This window comes from Stegostoma tigrinum, chromosome 25 (genome assembly GCF_030684315.1).
Source record: "Stegostoma tigrinum isolate sSteTig4 chromosome 25, sSteTig4.hap1, whole genome shotgun sequence".
Lineage (NCBI taxonomy): Eukaryota > Metazoa > Chordata > Chondrichthyes > Orectolobiformes > Stegostomatidae > Stegostoma > Stegostoma tigrinum.
Window position 1 is genome coordinate 47,383,829 of NC_081378.1, and position 22,492 is coordinate 47,406,320.

At 44.1% G+C, this 22,492-nt stretch overlaps 1 protein-coding gene across 9 annotated transcripts in view; it reads right to left on the reverse strand.

The window, feature by feature from the left end:
- Positions 1–22,492, reverse strand: part of sox5 (SRY-box transcription factor 5) — a 379,139-nt gene that overhangs the window by 14,064 nt on the left and 342,583 nt on the right. For all 9 annotated transcript variants that reach the window (XM_048554395.2, XM_048554391.2, XM_048554396.1 and 6 more), the window contains 2 exons: positions 9,761–9,875; positions 6,427–6,600 (listed from right to left, as the gene is read on the reverse strand). In XM_048554395.2, coding sequence (XP_048410352.1) covers positions 6,427–6,600; positions 9,761–9,875 — 289 coding nt within the window. The remainder of the gene's footprint in view (positions 1–6,426; positions 6,601–9,760; positions 9,876–22,492) is intronic.

Below are 22,492 nucleotides of genomic sequence, written 5' to 3' on the forward strand. Positions count from 1 at the left end.
GTTTAGTGAACCTGCAAACCTTGACCAGAACATGACACTTGCATAAGTCTATGTATCACCAACAATTATTAGTCACCTTTCCTTTTGCCAACATCCTCCTTTCTCTCGGTTTGAGCCACGATCATGAATGCTATTTTGGGAATCATCTGGGAAGAGAACATTGGCATCATTGGGCCACACTCCTTCAACACATGGACTGCATGAAGTGTGCTGTCTGTCAAGTGTCCAAGGTGACTGTAAGAATGGAGTGGAAAGCCCACTAAAAATGCTCCTCGTCTGCTCCACAATACCTTATCTGAAGGATAAGGGGCTTGAGACAGATCCCAGGATTCATGTGTTGCCTGAACTATGCAAGTGCATTGTTCATTATGTAACACCTCTCTCTCCCATTGCATACACCTCCCATCAGGCTCAGGCTTGCTACACTCATTACTGTCCACTACATCTTCCTCCATCTGTGCTCATCCACCACAACCCCAACACGAGTCTCACAATGAGATCACTGCCTCACAGGGCCTTACTCAATGAGTTCCATTTCTGTATGAACACAGCTGCCCTCCTACTACTATCCGAGCTGCCAGAGAGATAACAATGACCCTTTCGTTTGATTCTGCTCAGTTCCTAGTGCACACTCACAATGAAAATTGGCCAATGCTGGACTCTTATTTTGAAAGCTCATCAATCCAAAATATAAAGATTAACATTCAATCAATCCTTTTGTTCCAAGTGAACTCAATCTCTTTGATTGGTTTACAATTGTTCCCTCACGATCACCACACAATGACTTTTTTTGAATCTCCAATGAATAAGGGCCTATTCTGATTTCATAACATCCTTTGTAAACAGTTGTCACTTCTGGTACTTTTTAATTGATTTCTGTTCATCTTTTCTCGTTGTACATTTTGGGGTCAAAAGCTAAATCTGGTTGTAACGTGATAATTGGGTGGCAACGTGAATTTATACAACGCCTTTAACATGGTAGACGCTGCCAATGGGCTTCCCGAGGGTATAACTGGTCAAATTTTGAGCCTCAGCCATGTTAAAGAGAGGTCAATACAAGTGATCAAAGGACTGGTCAAAGACTGGGTTTTAAGGTCTAAAGAGTATTCATAGGCTTAGGGAGGCAATTAGAGAGCGTAGGACCCAGAAAGCTGAAGGCACACCAAAACTGAACTGAGGGAAGAGGCCTGAATTGGAGGCATACAGAATTCTTAGCGGGTTGCAGGGCTGGAAGGGAGTTACAAAGACAGTGAGAGGAGAAGCCATGGAACTGCAACACAAACCCTGAACAACAAAAGAGAATGTAGAAATATGCAGAGATAAAAAGCAGAAATTGGCATGATGATTTGCTGTGTTGGAAAAGGCCATTTTATAGATTGACATCTGACCTCAAAGCACTATCACTCTACGAGAAAACTTTATCTGTCAATATCAAATTTCAACTGTTTGGTCCCCTGGAACCTTTGTAATCTTTTGCAAGCTGAAAGAAGCAGCCGAACACCAGAAGCATTCCTTTGGTCAAGAGCCATCACAGAGTACCGTATTGAGACGAGATTTTGTTTGTGTATTAAGGGGGCTCCTTAGAAGCTGTTCAAAATGTCAGCTGAAACCTCAAGAGCCTGTGCAAAATGTCAGCAGAACACATGCCCTGCTTCTGCACAATAAACCAGTTTGCCACTCATTGTTCTATCCCTTTATTGCTGATGATTGTTGCGTTTTGTCGCACTGTCTGGTTGCTTTTGCAACGCGCAAAGCAAGCTCCTTGGGTCTGTGCCGATTCAGGGCTATCTGATCTCAACCGCTAACCTTCTGAAAACAGAGACTGCCTGGCTGTAGCTGATCCTCAGTCACGGTGCTCTGCAGGGTATTTGATGCCCTCCCAAGCTCAACTTATGTGCTTGGAAATCACGCAGAGCCTGACTGCAGAGGTGCAGTGGTAGTGTTCCTTCCTCTGAGCTGGAAGGCCTGGGTCCAAGTCCCACCTGCTCCAGGCTTGTGCGTGAACGTCACTGAACATGTTGCTGTGCAAACATGAAACAAATGGAGAATTCTCCTGGTCCGAGCTTAGCAGTTAAATGCGCACTTATGACGCCAAGGCTATGAGCCAAGTGCTGGTAAGTGAGATTAGAATAGTTAGGTGGCTGTTTTACGACTGCCTGGAGATAATGGGCTGAAGGGTCTTTTTTCTGCACTGCAGATCTCTGTGAGTCCAACAGGTCCTGACGTCCTAAGGATAGGGAAGTTGTCAGTGTTTTCTAATTAGTGGAAATTATGGACAAAAAAACATTGGACTGTTACATTACTGAGATTGGCAAATACACTGAGTGGCCATTGCACAGTGGCCAAGGTTATTGGTCAATTTAACTGTGACCATTCATATCACTAAAAAGATCAAGGATTGTTGGGAAAAATTTCCTGAGATACTGGAGGTGCAGCACCAAGGCCTGACCTACTGGTGCTTCGAAAGGGAGTGTGCTTGCTCTGTACTCAACAACGCAATTGGTATCAGCTCTGCCAACTAATAATGGGGAGGAGAGTGGCGTATTGGCTGCTGTTGAGATGGCGGATGCTGTGACCCCCAGAGGGCGATGGCCCCAGGACAGCTTAAGCGGGATCATTTTTGTGAGGCCCTGACCTCCTGACCCTGCAAAAACCAAAACAAAGTCTGGCTCTTTCTGACGTCTTGGCATGAAAGCAGTTTGTGTTTCTGGCACAGATACCAATCTGACCTAAAATAACCAACGAAGACTGATGGCATATCAAATGAGGTTTGCCTGAAGCAGGCAAACTCTTTGGACGACTCTAGGTGGGCCCTTTTTGAAATGGGAGAAAGGGGTTAAAATTGATCGCAGTGGCTCTCACTACCCAGAATGCACCTTGAACTCTAACCTGCACCATCAGTCAACAGGGATATTATTGGGAAGCCTGAGAAATTGCTAAAGGATCTACGTGGCAAATGTCAAAATAATGCAAAGCAATATTTCCCTTAAACAGATATCACACAGGTTGAAAGAAAGGCTTCTTGTTTTTCACACAGCACCAGCTCTGTGTCTAAATATATCTCTAAATATGAGAAACCAGTCTCCATGAGATCAAACAACACTCTGCTATTTGTTCAGAAGGAATAATATATCATCAGAAAACCGTTACATTATTCAGTAATAATTCAACACTGATTTCTCAGTAATGTGATAATTCACTCTGTTTCTTTTGATTTCTCTCGCTCCCTGGCTCGCTTACTTTTAACAGAATATCAAAGAAAGCAAAAACAAACTGTGCAATCATTTTATTCTGACTATAAATTAGAGGAAGAAGGCTTCCTGCTGAAGATAAGAGGTTCATTTTTGGTTGTCACAAATATTCAACTAATACAGATGATTTTTTGAGGGTCAGATCATTAAATATTCCTCATGACTAGTAGGCCCTGGTGAGATTCAGTTGGAGTTAACAGGGGTCCAGTAAATCTCCATTTTAGAATGAGATGCCTTCAAAGGTGGATGTTCTATGGCTGTTCCCACTGTCTCCCCTGAAGCTTGAAGTTCTTTGCTGGAACAATGTATTGCAGTCACTTCAGTGATCACACAAGCAGTTTTCCTGGCTCTTGCAGAGCACTGGGTAGTGATCCTGCCTCTGAGCCAGGAGATCTGAACTCAAGTCCCACTCCAGAATTTGACAACCAAGGAAGCTGCATTTGTTGCGCTATGTTTGAAGGGATTTCAAGAAGATTTCAGAAAAAGAACTTTCAGGGTTCAGAAAAGATTTACAAGGATGTTGCCAGGGTTGGAGGGTTTGAGATATAGGGAGAGTCTGAACAGACTGGGGCCATTTTCCTGGGAGTGACGAAGGCTGAGGGGTGACCTTACAGAGGTTTATAAAATGGATAGGGAAAATAGCCAAAGGCTTTCCTCCCCAGGGTACGGGAGTCTAAAACCACAGGGCGTAGGTTTAACGTGAGAGGGAAAAGGCTTAAAAGAGATCCAAGGGGTAAATTTTTCACGCAAGATGGTGGTGCGTGTATGGAATGAGCTGCCAGAGGAAGTGGTGGAGGCTGGTGCAGTTACAACAGCTAAAAGGCATCTGGATGGGTACATGAATAGGAAGGGTTTCGAGGGCCAAATGCTGGCAAATGGGACTACTGTAATTTACGATATCAGATTGGCAAGGACGATTTGGACCGAAGGGTCTGTTTCTGTGATATGTGACTGTACGACTCTGTAAACAGCTGGAGTATCAACCTGTGAAGTCCTCGTGGCGATGGCAGATGGTAAGAGGGGGAGGAATTCCTGTTGACTTGTAACAACCACTGGAGTCTCCGCTGTGACCCATCCACACTCTCAGACTATCATATGCATAGGTGCATGTTGCCATGGTAAAGTGGACAGCATAAGTGAGGGGAGATGAGGATAAAATCACTGGAACAGTAATCCAGAACCCACCACAGCTGGTAGAAATTGAATTCAATTCTTAAAAAGCCTGGAACTCAAACGTCGAGGCGGCACGGTGGCTCAGTGGTTAGCACTGCAGCCTCACAGCACCAGGGAGCCAGGTTCAATTCCACCCTCGGGTGACTGTCTGTGTGGAGTTTGCACGTTCTCCCTGTGTCTGCATGGGTTTCCTCCGGGTTCTGGTTTCCTCCCACAGTCCAAAGATGTGTAAGGTTTGGACTGGCTATGCTAAATTGCCCCACCGTGTCCAGGGATGTGCGGGTTAGCCACAGGAAAATGTAGGGTTACAGGGATAGGATGGGGATGGGTGGGAAGCTCTTTGGAGGTCAGTTTGGTCTTGATAGGCTGAATGGCCTGCTTCCACACTGTAGGGGATTCTATGTTTCAAAGGTAGTCAATTGGTGACCATGTGGGGAAGGAAATCTGCTGTCCCTTATCAGGTCTGGTCTACATGGTGCTAAGACTGATAGCAACCCCGCTGCCTCGTAAGAGCCCTCTGGGCCAGAAATGCTGGCCTAGTCTAGATCCACGACCCAACAAACAAAAAACTTCAACACACCTTCACCATAAACGAAGCCCACCTGGCTGCTTCCCCTTTCCCTGAGATACTGAGGCCACTAGAGCCAAGGTCTTCCTTGTTTACTTGGGCTGAGATTTCCACTGACTGGAATTGGAAGAGGTCCCTTGAGAGGTCAAACCATCGAGGAAGCTTGGAATCACTAACCTGAAATAACACTGCAATATTTACCGAGTACAACCCTGCCTTAAAAATATATTTCTTTTCAGAGGGGGACAATAGTGAAAAAAAAACGATAGAACTGCGGATGCTGTAAATCAGGAACAAAAACAGAAGTTGCTGGAAAAACTCAGCAGGTCTGGCAGCTTCTGTGAAGGAATAAAAGAGTTAACATTTCGGCCGGTGGCCCTTCCCTCGGGACAATAGTGACGGCTGAGAAACAGAGAAGGAGATAGATTGAGAGAGAGAGAGGGAGAGATAGATAGAGATTGGGAGAGAGAGAGAGAGACAGAGAGAAAGGAGGTAAATCTGAGTTTGTAATCCACCATATGCTGTGTTCTAGTCTCAGCTGCCCTAGTGAGCTGGGCTCAGGCCAATCACTTTCCACACAGCGAGGGTGTGGAAAGTCAGACGGGAGAGTCAATGCAGCGTACTTCCTGGGAACTGCGTACAAAATGGCAAGGGCGCAAGCCTGGAAGTCATTCAGCTGCTTGAGGCTTCAGATGTCGGGGGGGGGGTGCTACCTGAGAACACAGTAATGCTCCTGAAGACGAGAGAACGCAAAACGGGAACAAGCCAGCGATGTAGATTCACTGAAAAAAACCTCAGGTCCTGGTGGTTTTTCATCCGTTGCACATTTTAAATGGCGCGCAGGAATTGTTACTCCAGCCACCACTGTGGTTGGTGCCTTCATAATCCACTTCTCCTTTCTATGCAGCAAAAATTCCCAGTTAAAACGCCCCTTTTAAAGAGCTACAGAAGGCAATTCAAACGTATAATCCCTGCTGTTCTTCAGCAGCTGGGCAAGTTATCTCTGTTTTGACATTAAGGAGGCTGTTTCTTACTGACAAAATGTAATTTAATTTAGCAAAGTCAAAGAATAAGTGACTCACAAAAAGAATTACATGGTTGTTATCTGTCAGACTGTCAGGAAGAATTACATGGACATTATCATCCTAACTATTCAGGCTGCCTTTTGTCTTCTGAGGGAATGTTGTTTTTCTTCACACTTATTAATTAATCACATCTACACATGGCTAACATTCTTCTACCTGACAACGAAACTTCAGTCTCAGTGTTGCTAAGTACTGTATTTAATTACAAACTGTTAAGCAAAAACTGGTCACGATCTTTGGCATATTTCTGTCAGAGCCTTGTTTGACAAATTGTTTTTGAGCGAAAGAAATAATAAATCAATCACCGAAGACATGGGTGGAACGGCTGCTAATCCAAGGCGTCACCTACCCAGAATCTTGCTGATGTTGGAGTTGTGCATGTCAGGGAAAGCTTGCAGAATCTTTCGTCTCTCATCCTTGGCCCAGACCATGAAGGCATTCATAGGCCGTTTGATATGGGGCTCATTGCTGCTCCGGCCGCGAGCTTCCCGATAGATCCTGGGTTCGGAGACACCTGCATTTCCTGCCAGTGGCAGCGGATAAAGGAAAAGGTTAATGCCAAATGCCAAACATTTCCAACCAATGCTCTGACTGGCGCCAAAGGTGGGCAGGTTGCTGCTTGCAAAGGATGTGGGTACCCACCGCACATGCACTTGTAGAGCCTCAGGTGGTACTGCCAGTAAGGGTGCACATCAAAGGACTGGATGCCAGCTGATATTCAAACAGTTGGCTGCCTCATCAGTCATGTGGGTCACTGCCCTGTTTCCCGAGTGATGCAGTGAGCCAGTCACTGAGTGGGTAGGCAGCCACAATTGGCACCACAGTAATGAGGTTAAATGGCCCCCATTCCCACCGCAGTGCAGGTGTGCAATGATGGTCTCAGCGTCATTGATTTCCTGTTCCAAGGCGGTGGAATCATAGAATCCCTACAGAGCAGGAGGAGGCCATTCAGCCCACTGGATCTGCGCCAACCCTCTGGAGGGAAGTCCCCCACACCCTCACCCCCGACCCATTGTATCCGAGGCTGGGGTTGAACTTGGGTCCCTCGCGTTGTGAGGCCATAAGGCTAACCACTGCGCCACTGTGCCGTCCCCCTTCAAACGCAAGGGATTGCATCTGCACCCAGCCTTTTTCAAACAAGGTACCAGTGTTTCAAGGTGTTTCACAGGAGATTTATCAGACCAATGGGACACTGAGCTACAGAGGGATGCACTCAAACAGGTAGGTTAGGGGTGTCGGTTTTAAGAAATGGAAGGAAAGAGACAAAGTGAGAGAGGGAGAGTAAGAGGGAGGGGTTTATGGGAGGCACTTCGAGCATTTAATGTCTAAAGTGTTGCAAGCATGACCACCAAGGTTGCAGTCAAAGATGTAGAAGTGCACAAGGGGTTGGAAGAACACAAGAGGGTTGTAGCCCTGGAAGAAGTTTATGGAGAGGAGTGGGAGAGAGCTCTGGAGAGAGTGAATGCATAATTCATTCTGTCCATTAATGTCACATAATCCAGTCATCAACCACCTCAGAAATCATGTCTCATTAGGGCTCAAATCAAAACTAATAGCCAGACATCCTAGTTCTCTCTGGATCAGTATTTGGAAATCTCTGTCCAATACCTGGAGGAGCGCCTTCATCAGGAAAACAGTAGTGGTCCATGGGGAAGGATGGACACTATCTTCTTTGGGTTATTAAGGATGGTCAAAAATACCGGTCTCACTAATGCTGCCCACACCCCAAAGGCAGAATAATCTTGACACCCAGAGGTCAATGCCTGTATTCTCTAGCACCAAGCAAAGCTTTTCTCAGAGTTTAAGTCTCTACATTGACTTGATGTGTCCACAGCTGGATGAAACAGCTGGATATGTCAACCTCCTCAAAGCACATGTTGAATTTCAGATGAAACATAACTTCTCATAGACAGTGGAAAGGGTTCTGAAGATAAGCCAACTTGACCTTCCTCGTTTCGAGTGTTAATGATTCCGCAATGCTCTGCTTCCTCAAAGTCACTCACGAGGTAGTCGAGTTAAAGTTCGAGTTGGCTGATGACACTCACTGCCTGCGTATGGCAGAGCCACAGTGAACAGCCAATCAGTGTTTCAGCCACAAGGAATAGACCCAAATGCAAGTCCTCAATAGGAAGTGCACGGGGCAATCAACCAAGTTCTGGTGCTGGCGGAACAATCACAGAGCTGTTGAACTTTGTCAATTACAAATAATCCCATCACCTAATGATTCCCCATTCATTCCACAACCCAATGTCTTGGCTAGAATTAGTCAGAACATCCCTGGCCATTCAGCCCAAAGAATATGTGGTCCTCTACAGCCTCCTTTATCTCAGTTCCCTTCAACACTTTCCAACTGCCCATTAAACGGATCTATACTATTTCCTGTTCAGCACATTCTACATTCTCTTCATTCTCCGATACAAACATTTCTGCCAAGCTCCCTATTTGATTTCTTTCATGGATCAATGATTCTAATTTTTTCCCCAATAAACAGAAACATTCTCTCTATGTCCACTCTATCAAAACATTTTTTTTTTCATTTTAAAGACCTCTGTTAGGGTCATCCTCTGCTTTCTCTTTTGAGGAGGAGAGTGAGTATATCTATAGTGCGGAAGCAGGCCATTTGGTCCATCAAGACTGTGCCAACCCTCTGAAGAGCGTCCCACCCAGACCACACCCATGCCCATAATCACCAGAGCCAATCCACCCAACCTACACATCCCTGGACACTTTGGGCAATTCAGCATGGCCAATCCCTGCACATCATCTAACCTGACAGTGGGAGGAAACCCACACAGACATAACATGAATGTGCAAATTCCACAAACAGTTGCCTGAGGCTAGTATCGAACCTGGGTCCCTAGCACTAGGAGGCAATAGTGCTAACCGCTGAGCCACCGTGCCACCCCACACCTGTTCACCTACATCCGACAGGTGTAACCCCTGTTCTGAAGGATCTTAGCTTCGCTAATCTGTCCTTTCAGATGAAATTCCTACGTGTTATCTACCCTTGGCTGAAAAACCAATGTGAATCTATTTAACTGCATATAACATCCACTGATAACTGTGTCCCTGGTGAGTTGATCAACAACAGAACAGCACATCTCCCACAGGTATCCTGATATATGATGGGGCTACCATATCCCACAGGCAAGAGTACTGTCAACCCCTGTTGCACTTTATCTCAAGTCACAAGGTCTTATCTTGGCTGTGAGTACATTGCCAATTGGTCCCTGAAAATATCAATAAGTGCTCAGTGTTTGTTTCTTGTTTAATAGTGGATGCAGTATTCATTTTTCTATTTCCTCTCTGCTTGCACATACCTGGTTTAAATCTGCTAGCTTGTAAATCAGTACTGTAGCTTGAAGATTTTCTTTCAATTTTGATATAATACTGGGTTATAAGTCTCAGATCTTCTCATTGTTTTCCATTCTGCCATGGTACTCAGGTATGTTAATAAACAATGCAGGCTAGAACGTCCTTTTAAATGCCACTTTCACCATTAAACCTCATAGGAGAAAGCTCACAAAAATTTAGTTGAAAACTGTGGCATCGATGGCCAAAAGATGTGAGCATAAAATGTGATTCTCTAAGGCAGGAACACGCAGAACACGCATTCGATGAAACTTGACGTTGGAAAGCCCTTAAATTGAACAAAGCCGTAATTCAAAACAAAGGGTACTAACCATCTGCCTCTCCGCCCACAGTAAAGTCCACCATTGCGTTCCCAAACTTCCCATCTTCCGGTCGCTTCTCAGTCAGATGCTGGGCAAGGCTTTCCAATGATGTCTTCTCATGTACCTGTAAATGAGAAGTATCCACTTGTAAACAAACCAAGTGATGTCTGAAAGTAAGATACTGCAGTGTTCTGGAATCCGAGATTCAAAACAATTTCTTCGATAATGGCCGAATTTCATTTTAGCTGCTTTTTTAAGGAAGGGTCATTTTGAACAATAAAATTGGATTTTGCTTCTATATATTTGATATGAAATTGACTTGTTTTTGTCTGGTGCATAGGTAGCAATGTCAAAGCTGCAATTACAGCTAAATCCATGGTGCTCTGATGACAGGAGAGGATTAGGAGTCAACCTTTTCATATGGGATCAGGGCCACACTTAAACAAGCCCAAAATCACTGTAACACGTTGCTTTCTGAAAGGCCTAGGTGATTTTAAAATCGTTCAGCAGCTTTTATGATCCCATTTCATCTGAAGCCAATTCACAAGCTGGGCTTTAAAAAAGACCAAAAAATGCTGTCATAAAATAGCTTGGAAATTAAGGAAAAGCACAGAAACTCTGAATATTCGGTTTTAATTTAATTCAATGTATTTTTCCAACTGCTGCCTACCCAGGCAAACTGCATCAGTTTTCTTGTAACAGTTCTGCAAACTAGCAAATCATGTGCTTCCTGTATTTGTCTATGTCATATAGCATAGTTTTTTACATGCGTGACTTATTTCAATGCTTGCTTTTCAGCGCAAAATTCGAAGAAAGCTCACAGAAATGAAGAGCGTGTGTTGCACCTCATTCCTCTGAGAGTTCGTCAATAACTCTCCTTCAGTATGAAACATTGTGAGCAAGTAAGAAATGCAAAGTGGAGCCCTTCTGGCAATTGTCCAAAACTGCTTGGGAAATCTTGGCTAAGAGTCTCTCACAGCCGACATAAGCCATGAATCTCTCCCACCGTGGCTGCTTCTACATCATACAATCCACTCTCTTAATTCCGAAGGACACACACTTGAATGGATGTGCCAGGTAACTGGCTTAACCAATCACCACCAGATCTGCCGGGAAGATATAAAGTACCAGTGCATTCTGCTCGTCTGTTAAAACTGCCATTATTTCAGTGTCATTTTGGAAAGTACAGATAGTCCAGTTGGGTTTTGTTTCTCTCCTCCAAGCTGTTTTCTAAAACATCTCTCCCCTGTCTCCTCCACCTTCACCTCCAACAACTATGAGGGAGAACCTCATAGATGTCTATGGTTGGTAGCCTGACTGCTTCCATGTTCCCACTGCCCTAACCTTCCTCTAAATCTCCCCACCCTGGCCCTGATCATTTTCAGTTTCTCTCTGGTCTCACCGTATTTGTGAGACCCACCTCTTATTCATCCTCGTCCTGTTCCCACTGAACTGCTGACCATCCAGCTTCCCTTCCTGGTCTCCATGTTAGGTGATACAGTTAATCATTGAATCCCTGCGGTGTGGAAACAGGCCATTTGAGCCATCCATTCCATACCATCTCTCACAGATCCAGATGCCTACTCTATCCCTGTAACCCTGCATTTCCCAATGGCTACTCCACCTAGCCTGCACATCCCTGGACAATATAGGTAATTTAGCATGGCCAATACAGACACAGGGAGAGTGTGCAAACTCATCATAGACAGTCACCCGAGGGTGGAACTGAAGCCGGATCCTTGCCACTGTGAGGCAACAGTGCTAACCACTGTGCCACTGTGTTAATTATTTCCCAACCATGGTTTGGCCATTAAATGAGCTGGATCATCCCTCAATTGGAAGACAACAACTAATCTGATCACCCTTGCAAACCACCAGCACCCCTTCCTCTCCAAAATCACTGAACATGTTATCACCTCCTAAATCCAATACCATCCATTCCACATTTCCATGTCTGAATTCTTCCAATCATCCCCGCTACTGAAAGAAACACATTCACAAACTGTATCCTATGTGACTCTGAGAATCTGAACTATCCATCTTCATCCTTCACAACTTGTCTGCAGGGATTTGACATTGCTTAACCATGCCTGCTCCCTCAAAGACCTCTCCACTCTTGTCCAGCTTGGTTAGACTGTACTGACGTAGCTCCATCTGGATTTATCTAATGTCAACCGTGACTCAATTGGTAGCACTCTAGCTTCTGAATCTCAAGCCCAAGTCTAAGACTTGAGCTCAAAGACCAAGACTGACACACTAATGTCGTTCTGTGCACTGTCAGAGGTGCTGTATTATAATCAAACAAGGTCCCACGTGCCTGATGGGGTGAATGTGAAATAACTCACGGCACTATTCTGAGGAATGGCAGGGGAGATATCCCTGGTCATTAACATCATAGAAACAGATTGTGTGATCATTATCACATCACTGTTTGCTGCATGCAAATTCACACTGGTGTGCAAATTAACTGTTGCCGACGACTTTAAACTTGGAAAATTTATAAACCATAAGGACGACAATTCAAAAGGACATTGATAGAATGGCCAGATAGGTGACAGATGAGTGTCAATGCAGAGAATTGTGAGGTCAGAAGAGCATTGAAAGATCACAGAAAATAAGGGGTACAATTATAAAGGGGGTACAAAGGCAGAGGAAGCTGAGCGTCAGAGCGTGTAAGTATGCAAAGATCATTGAAGGTGGCATGTCAGGTGAAGTTAACAGTTAACAAAAAGAAAGGGTTCTCTGCTTTATTGGTCGTGGCATTAGAGTAATGTTGAACTAGCCTGAGACACTTGTTAGATATTCATCTGATGAAGGAGCAGCACTCCGAAAGCTTGTGATTTCAAATTTATTTGCTTTATTCATTCACAGGACAAGGGCATTGCTGGCCAGGTATCATTTATTGCCCATCCCTAATTGCCCAGAGGGTAGTTAAGAACCAACCACATTGCTGTAGGTCTGGAGCCACATGTAGGCCAGACCAGGTGAGGATGGCAGATTTCCTTCCCTAAAGGACATTAGTGAGTGAGATGGGTTTTTCTGACAATCGACAATGGATTCATGGTCATCATTGGACACTCAATTTCAGATATTTATGGAATTCAAATTCCACCATCTACTATAGTAGGATTCAAACATGGTCCCTGGAATGTTATCTGGGCCTTTGGATTAACAGTCCTGTGATAATACCACTAGGCCACTGCCTCCCCGAATAAACCTGTTGGACTATAACCTGGTATCGTGTGACTTCTGTCTAGATCTCAGCTGCAGTATTGTCTACTGTTGTGGGCGTCACATTATAAGGAAAGAGTTGAATGTGTTGGACAGAACACAGAAGTGATTTACAACAATGGCTCCAGGAATGAGAAAAGTTCAACTACGAGGATAATTTGAAGAATTTTGGACTGTTCTCCTTGGAGAAGAGAAGACCAAGAGGAAATTTGGTAGAGGCTTATAAATCATGAGTGGACTGGACAGAGTAGGTAGAGATAAGCTATTCCTGCTTGTAAAAGAACCAGAAGGCATAGATTTAAAACAATGTATAAATGAAGCAAATGATGTGAGAAGAAGCTCGTTTTCATAGAGTCAGTCATCAGGAATGGAATGCATTGCCTGTAAACTGGAAACACTGTAAAGTGTTTGGAGATGTCCAAAGGTCATGGAAAGCACTAAATTTAGTGCTTGTCTTCTTTCCTTTCTACCTCTCCCAAAATTTTACATCTGGTGTTCACTGAGGAGCTAACTTTGGCCCCTTCTTAGTATTCATTTACATGCTGGCCCACGGTGGGGCCATTGTGGCACCACAGTGTTAGATTTCGCATGTACGCTCCACAATTCCCCCACATCTCCGCAATCATCCAATTCTGGCCTCTTGAGCATCTTGCATTTTAATCACTTCACCACTGATAGCCCTGCTTTCAGTGCTGGGACCTCTCTCTACACCTCTCAACTCCAACAAAAACCCAAGCACAACAACATGTACCGTATAACACTTATAAAACATTCCAAGACACTTCCCAGGAGCTCTACTGGATTTTAATTTAACTCCAAGCCTCATAAGGAGACATTCAGACAGCTGCAGCCAGGATTCAAGCGGGCTTTTAAAGGAACAGAGAGGAGAGGGGTTGAAAGGTTTAAGGAGCAAACAAAAAAAATTATATCTAGGGAAGTATTCTTCAGTACTACAGGACTGTCGCAAAGCCCTCTTCAGCCAATAAAGTTCTTTCCAAGCGTGATCACTGTTACAATAGAGAAAGCATGGCAGACTTTTGAGCAGAGCAAAATGCTACAAACCGCAACGGGATTGGGACAAGATAATTGGATTTCGTAGGAGTGGCACGGTAGCTCAGTGGTTGACACTGCTGCCTCACAGCACCAGGGATCCGGGTTCAGTTCCACCTTTGGGTGACTCCGTGTGTATGTGCGTGGAGTTTGCACATTCTCCACTTTTCTGCGTAGGTATCTACCAGGTGCTCCAGTTTCCTCCCACAGTCCATAGATGTGCAGACTAGGTGGCTTGGCCATGCTAAATTGCCCCATAGTATGTTAGCTTGATGGGTTAGCCATGGCAAAGGTGGAGTTACAGGGAATAAGGGTGAGTCTGGGAGGGATGCTCTTCTGAGATCTGATGGGCCAAATAGCCTCATCCAACATGGTAGGGATTCTATGATTGTGCAATAAATATTCATATTCCCAAGGGCTAGGGAACTATCAGTGGTGGACAGATGAACCCTGGGTATATAGAAAGGTCCAGACTTGTAGCAGTTCATATATTCACAGGGGATTATTTAAATTTACCCTACCTGTTGGAAAATAGAGAGAATCAGGAGCAGCGCTGGCATTGGGCTGAACCCAATTTCAGTCCCACAGAAGATTTCCCAGGATCTTGCTAGAGTTGGAGGGTTTGAGCTATAGGGAGAAGCTGAAATAGGCTGGGGCTATTTTCCCTGGAACATCAGAGTCTGAGGACTGACCTTACAGAGGCTTATAAAGTCATGAGGGGTATAGATAAGGTGAATAGCCAAAGTGTTTTCCCCCAGGGTAAGGACATCCAAAACTAAAGGGCATTGGTTTAAGATGAGAGGAGAAAGATTTAAAAGGGACCTGAGGGGTAACTTTTTCGCGCAGAGGGTGGTGCGTGTATGGAACGATTTTGGACAGTTAGATGGGTGGGAAAGGCTTTGGAGGGAAATGGGCCAAATTGGACTAGGGGAGCTTGGGAAACATGGTCAACAAGGATGAGTTGGGCCAAAAGGTCTATTTCTGTGCAGTATGACTCTACGACCCAAAGTCAACTGGGGGTGACATCAGAGAACTTGAAAAATCAGGAGTCCCATTCAAACCCGTGGGCTCTCAGCTGCTCAATTTAGATTAAAATTGAACCCACGCATGTCATGTCATATTGCAGTCACTGGTCAGAATGGCTGAATGTAGCACAGTCGACTGGTGAGAGTAAACACAAGAAAGATCTCAAATAATTATCAAATGCCACTTTCAATTTCATCCCGTTACTGTTCTTCCTCACTGTTAGGTATTTAAAGAAACAATTACAGGCACAGACTGCGCGGCTGAAATTCAGATTCCCCGACAGTCGCTTTCCTTTAATTGTTTGTAGGTTCAGAGGATGAAGGGAAATTAGCATTAATACCTGGGGAAAGAAAAATCTGATGCTGGATTGGAACTCACACATGCTTTTAGATAACACGCTTTCAACATGATTTTAATGATCCCACCCTGGCAGATGGCAGGCAAATAAATGGAAAGACAAGAGCGATAAAAATGAATGTTTTGTTTTTTAATGGACAATACAAAATGATCTGTGCACATTGTAAGGCGAAGTGACAAGTGCTGTCAGAGCAGGGGAAGATGATAAACATTTCATTAATATGCAGTTCGTTGTGTTTTATTTATAAAGTCAGGTTATTCTTTTAAAAAAAAATAGATTGTTATCAGCATTAGGCTGTGATACTCCAGAGTCCTACCAGGTACTGTTCAACTTTAGCAGCCACGGTATCTAAGGAATCTCACCCTCCTTCTAACAACCAGGAAGAAGCTAGTCAGTCCTTCCCCATTCAAAATAATGACATTTTTTGGAATCCTTTGCAAAGCGGGGTTTAAGAACATGACACTCGTTTATGGATGGATAAATTATTCAATCACATCTTAATAATTTAAGACCTAAAACAGGTTGGTCTAAAATATTTATAAGGCCAATAGTTTGTAAAATGAAAAATAAAGAAAGTTTAGCCCTAAATTGTGGAGAACATGGAGGCTGTTTACATGATACTGCTGCATAAATGTCAAACACACACAAGGGCATGCAATAATTTGCAGCACAGGATGGTTCAACGTCTGGTTTATTATAAGGTGACATATGAAACAAAAGAACTTGTAAAGTTACTTGGCATTTCATCACAACTTCGGGACAAAGTGAAAGTACTTTACTACCCATTAATTACTTTTCAGATATGAAAGTGGCAGTCAATTTCCACTCAGCAACACTTTTAAAGCCTCAGCCTAAACACTGCAGTTTTGACAGTGCAGTGCACTCTCTGCTTGCAATTTCCATCCTGTGGTGCAGTGATAGTGTCCCTACCTTTAAGCTTGAAGGCTTGGGCTCAAATCACACCTGCTCCAGAACTGTGACATAACATGTCTGAACAGGTTAGAAATGCATACATCCTCTAATCTCTGGTACTCTCATCTCTGTATCTCATTGAAAACAGCTCGAAAGACATTGCTCGTGCTGTAGTAAATACACTCACTCAATTTATTGATAATTTCTTGATTTTATTTGTACAAGATGTCCTCAAGGATTTCAATTTGCTCACCTTTACCCTATACCCTCTGGTCTTAGATACATCTGCCAAAGGAAAGAAATTCTCACAATCTGGCCTGTCTTTGACTCTCATAATTTTGTATACCTCAATGAGATCCCCACCACAGGTCCCACTGCCACCCCCTCAGCCTTGTCTGCTCTCAGGAAAGCAAACCTAGCCTATCCAGTCTCTCATCATAACTGCGACGATCCACCACAACTGACACCTTGGTGAATATTCTCTGCACCCTCTCCGCTGTAATTAGGTCCTTCCAATAGTATAGCGACTAGAACTACATACAACATTGGCCTAACCGAGGCTTTATAAAACACTCCTTTTCTCTTGTATCTTATGCCTTTGGTAATGAAGGCAAGCCTTTACCACCCTGTCTACCTGTGCTGACACCTTCAGGGATCCATGGACTTGGACACCAAGGTCCCTTCGCTCCTCAGTAATCCCGACTGACCAGACATTCATTGTGCATAGCCTTCCTTTATTAGACCTTCCAAAATGCATCACCTCTCACTTATCGGGCTTAAATTCCATCTGTTGCTGCTCTGCCCAATTTATCAGGTCATCAATATCAGACTGTGGCCTGAGACCACCCTCCTCACAATCAACACCACCCATCAATTTTCATGTCATTCACAAACTTACTAATCATACTTTCCACGTTCGCATCCAAGTCCTTGGTGTTTGTAACAAACAGCAAGGATCCCAGCTCTGACCCATGCGGTACACTGCTGGCCACAGGCTTCCAATCACAATAAATCAACTCTCCTTTCAGTTTTTGTCTATTTGCAAGCCAGTTTTGGATCTAGTGTGCCAACATGGCTTGGATCCCGTCGGTTCTATCCTTTTGGACCAGCCTTCCATGTGGGACCTTGTCAAAGGCCTCACTGAAGTCCATGTAAACCACATCAACTACAATACCCTCATCAATACATTTAGTCACCTCTCAAACAACTCAATTAAATTGGTCAGCCAGGATCTCCCTTAAACAAATACACGCTATCTCTGGTTAATCCTTGTCTTTCCAAGCGCTGATTTATTCTGTCCCTCAGAATTTTTTTCGAATATCTTCCCTACCACTGACATCAGGCTAACTGGTCTGTAGTTACCTGGCCTATTCCTGCTGCCCCATATTAGGTATCTTCCGTTCATCTCACACTTCACCTGTGACCTGTGAAGTATTAAATATCTCTGCCAGGGCCCCAGCAATCTCCTCCCTACCTCCCATTGCAGCCTTGGATACATTATGCACTTTATGCCCGCTAAAACATTGAATACATACCTCCTTAATAATTTTAACGTATTCTGAAACCTCACTGTCCCAAATTAAATCTGTAGCTACTATGTCTTTTTCCTTTGTGAATACCGGTGGAAAATATTCAGTTAATAACTCACCCACATCCTTTGGCTCCACACACAATTTGCCCCATACTTTCCTTCATACTCCTGTTGATCTTAATATACTTATAAAATCCATTGTGATTTCCCCTAATCCTATCTGCTAAAGGTATTTCATAGTCTGTCTTTGCCATCCCAATTTTTCTTCTATGCACATACACTGTCTGAAGGACCTCCCTGGTTTTTTAATGCCTTGTACCTAACATGTGTTTCCTTGTGAAAACAAAACAATGCTGGAAATCACAGAAGAGTCATCAGAACTCGAAACATTAGCTTGCTTTCTCTCTGTGGACACTGCCTGAACTGTCGTGATTTCCAGCATTTTGTTTTGTTTTCTGTACTGATTCCAGCATCTGCGGCGATTTGCTCCTACGATGTGCTTCCTTCCTTTTCTTTATCAAACTCTTGATATCCCCTGACATCCACGGTTCCTTAGCCTTGCTACATTTGTCCTTCACCATTAGAGATGCACACTGACCCTGAACTCTCACTGTGCTACTTTTAACAGACTCCCACCTTCCCTGTGTAAACTTGCTGCAGGAGTCTGCTCCTAGTCTGTGTAGCTCAGGTAACACTGGAAGGGGTCAGATTCTGGGGGGATTGACAAAGGAATCATGCGATGGATTCTTGGCACGTGCTTTCTTATTAAATTAAAGGCTGCATTGACTTCAGGCTATCTTTGAGGTTGCCTAACGAAAAGTACACGTTGAGTCCTGAGTAGTTGGGGCTCCTGTATTGTTACACAGCAAAGGCAGTCATCAATTCAGCCACTGAAAGGCTGTGAAAACTTCAGGGCAACATCAGACTTAAGACTTTTGGAAAGGTTTTCAACATGAACCTCGACATAAGTAATCAGGGCCAAAAGTAGTGGGCTATGTTTTAAATACTGTGTCGCAAAATTATTCAAACGGCAGTGCATAAATACAGAAAGTTACCAGCTGAATATTTTTTGGAAGATTTTAGCATCTGCGTTTCATACGAAATTGGCATTCCTTACCTCGTGGCACTGCCAGTTAATATGATGACCCAAAGTGACAAGAAGTGTTTGGAAAACTCAGCAGATTTGGCAGCATCAGTGGAGAGAGAAACAGAGTTAATGTTTTGAGTCCAGTATGACTTTTCTTCTGTGACCCTCTCAACTACTTCCTTGCTTGTGTCTAATGGGAGCTGCAAGGTGCAGATATTAATCGGCTCTGCCCCTGAAAATCAACAATCCTAAGATTCAACTGCTTCCAGAAAGAGAGATTACTCCATTAACTAGCTCATGATCATCGTTGAGAACTTTATAATTCTGAGCAAATTTGAGTCCAGTCCTGAGTGACCTGTCATATTTCCTTCCAACGTCAACTGGCTCGTTCCATCAGAATACATATCCTGCTAACTCACAGTCTCCCACTGATCACCAACAGAACAGACAATGTTGCTCCTGTTCCTGCCAAGCATCTGCTGCCCATGCTTCATCACTGCTATAAATGTTGACTCTGACAATAATTAATCAGGAACCACATGGGATCACAATATCATGTCCTGAATGTCCATTATCAACACACTGCAGCGTCAATATCTACAGAGAACACTGCCAAGGCATCTCTGGCAGCATCTTCCAAACTGGCAAAGTTCGCCATCTAGAAGATTGAGGGCAGCAGGCACACAGCAATATCTAAGTCATGACCCATTCTCACTGTAGTTCCTTCATTGCTCAAAGACTCCTCTGCATTATATCGCTGTGACAGCACCTTCACCCCACATGTAGCAACACTTCCTTAAAGAATGCCCCAACACTTTGTATTTGTCATGGTGGCGCTTGGAAGTGACAAACCCTAGGCAAGGTGTCAGGAGAATATGGGTTCCTGGCAATGAGTAAGATTACCTTTTTATTTAATCTAACTATATACATTCCTGAGCTGAACACAAGGATGTAGACAGCATAACAACTCTCCAGAGATAAACATCATAAATCTCACAGTGATGTACCAATATTTTTTGAGTATTGACCCTTTACAACCATTGCCCTCTCAAGTGCAACTAGAGATGGGATAATTCGCATCGGCTTTGCCAGCAAGGATTCCTTCTGAGGAATCAAGGAACATATACACTTAAAAATTGGCATGCCGTTTCTTCACGTCAATGGAACAAAGTACTGTGATTAGAACACGTTAGATGTCATTTGGACAGTGTCAACAGAAAGGCCTGGCAGATCTCATGAGAAGAACTTTCCCTGCATGCCATGCAAAATACATTTATTGAAACAACATTCCAATGTCTGCCAAATTAAGTGGGTCAATTCATCTATAATTAAGTGTTTTGATTAAAGTGCCAACGGCCATTCTGAACGATTTGCTAATTTCAGGTCAATTTCAAGCCTGTAATTTAACTTAGTTTTTGTGAGTGGATCATTTTGAGAAACAAACTAACAAGATGGCAATCAGGATGTCATAATGACAGACTTTTAATCCACCAAGTGTTTCATCATTGTTCAAATTTCCGTACCCAAACATAGGCAGACCATATGAAGACAGAGGCTGCAACTTTCATCTTTGTCAGTTAAAGGCTTTCTGATAATACGAGAAAAGTTAAAAGAAACTATTTGTGACAGTCAACATGCTTTGAAGAATCGCTGAGGCTATTTTGTGTTCCTCCAGCCTTCCCCACCTCCAGCGAGGTCTGGTCCCTCATCACCAGCACTGCAGCCAGCTCTGCATTAAGAAAACCCCGCCTCAATTCATTCATACTTTGCGTCGTCATTAGATGGATGTAGGGTGCTTCAACTGATAGCAGAGTACACTTCCAGACATGAAGTGCCACTGTTAGAATTAGATTTTAAATTGACTCCTTACCGACTTGCACTGTTGCAATCCCAAGGCACAACATTGAAAAACAGCACAGGATTCACCCTGGTGTCCTGGGGAATATGTAAACCACAATTTAGCTGCTCTTTGCTGTCTGTCCTCAAAATGTTGGCTGCACCTGGTTGAGGTGTCGTATCTACATCCCAATAGGGGCGGGATGAGCTAAACCAGGCGTGAACACTGACACGATCATCTTGTTAATGAAAACCTTTCAATGGAAATAATCGAAGGATGGGTCTGGAAGATTTGGTAGTGTGACCGCTTCCTAAGAAGTGTGTTGATGCAGTTCAGTGCAAAGACCGTGGAGCCGGGGAGTGAAATAAACAGTATGTTCTAAAGGGGGTGCAGGAGCAAAGAAACCCGAATGTACATGTGCAGAACTCATTAAGACAGAGGAAGTGATGGATGCAGCGACAGTTAGAACATTTGAAAGAAACACTTGGCTAAGTACATGAATAGGGAAAGGTTGGAGGGATATGGGCCAGGAGCTGGCAGTGGGACTAGTTTGGCTTGGGAACATGGTCGATAGGGACTAGTTGGACCAAAGGGTCTGTTTCCATGCTGTATGACTCCATGTTAGGTAGAGAGAGCACTTAATAAAATGTAAATATACTCAGCTTCATTAACGAGGGATGGACAACAAGGGTTACGATGAACTTATAGAATCCCCACAATGTGGAAGCAGGCCATTTGGCCGATCAAGTCAACATGGACCCTCCGACAAGCATCCACTAAGACATCCCACCAGCCCCCCACTCCCACCCTATAACATGGGGCATTTCCTAAGGTTAACCCACCCAGCCAGCACATCTCTGGACGCTATGGGGAAATTTCACATGGCCAACCCACCTAACCTGCACATCTTTGGACTGTGGGAGCACCCAGAGGAGATGCAGGCAGACACTGGGAGAGTGTGTAAACTCCACATAAGACAGTGGCCGGAGGGTGGGGTTGAATCCCGATCCCTAACGCTGCGAGCCATAGTGCCACCCAGTAAGGCAACGAGGCAGACCTTGGCTGCAATGCAATGTACAGTTCTTTTTAAGAAGGAAGCAAAGTATTTGGACAGAGCGCAGAAGAGATGACGGAAATGGTTCCAGGCATTGGAAACTTCAGTTAGGAGGCTAGACTGGAGAAGTTGAGATATCTGTTTTTTATTGAGGAGACATCAAGAGGGGAGATTTGTGAGAAGATTTGAAGTGATTTGCAGAAGAACAATTGTGAGGTGAGAATAAGCTTTTTCAGTCAGTGAGCGGTTAAGCTCTGGGAGGCTGTGTTTGTATGTGTGGCGAAGGTAGGTTCAAGCAAAACATTCCGGGTGATGATTTAAGTGGGAAAAATGTGCAAGGTTTCGGGGAAAAGTCAGGAGACTGACACTGGGCCAAAGTACTCAGAAAGCCAGCACAGGCACAATGGGCTGAATGGCCTCTTCCTGCACTGTGATTTCTGTGATTTCAAAAGTACTTCTTTGGCTGCAAGGTGCTGATCGGTGGAATGGAATCACATCATTTCCATTCCAAACTGGGGATTAACTCGATCGCTCAGTTGCCCAATGAGAGACTTCCAGTGTGAGTTCCTCCAATGTTACAACCCATCGTACCGTCCACTCTCCCGGCCAGCTTTCCTTATGACTGCCGTGTGTGGGATCTTGCACTGCGTGATGT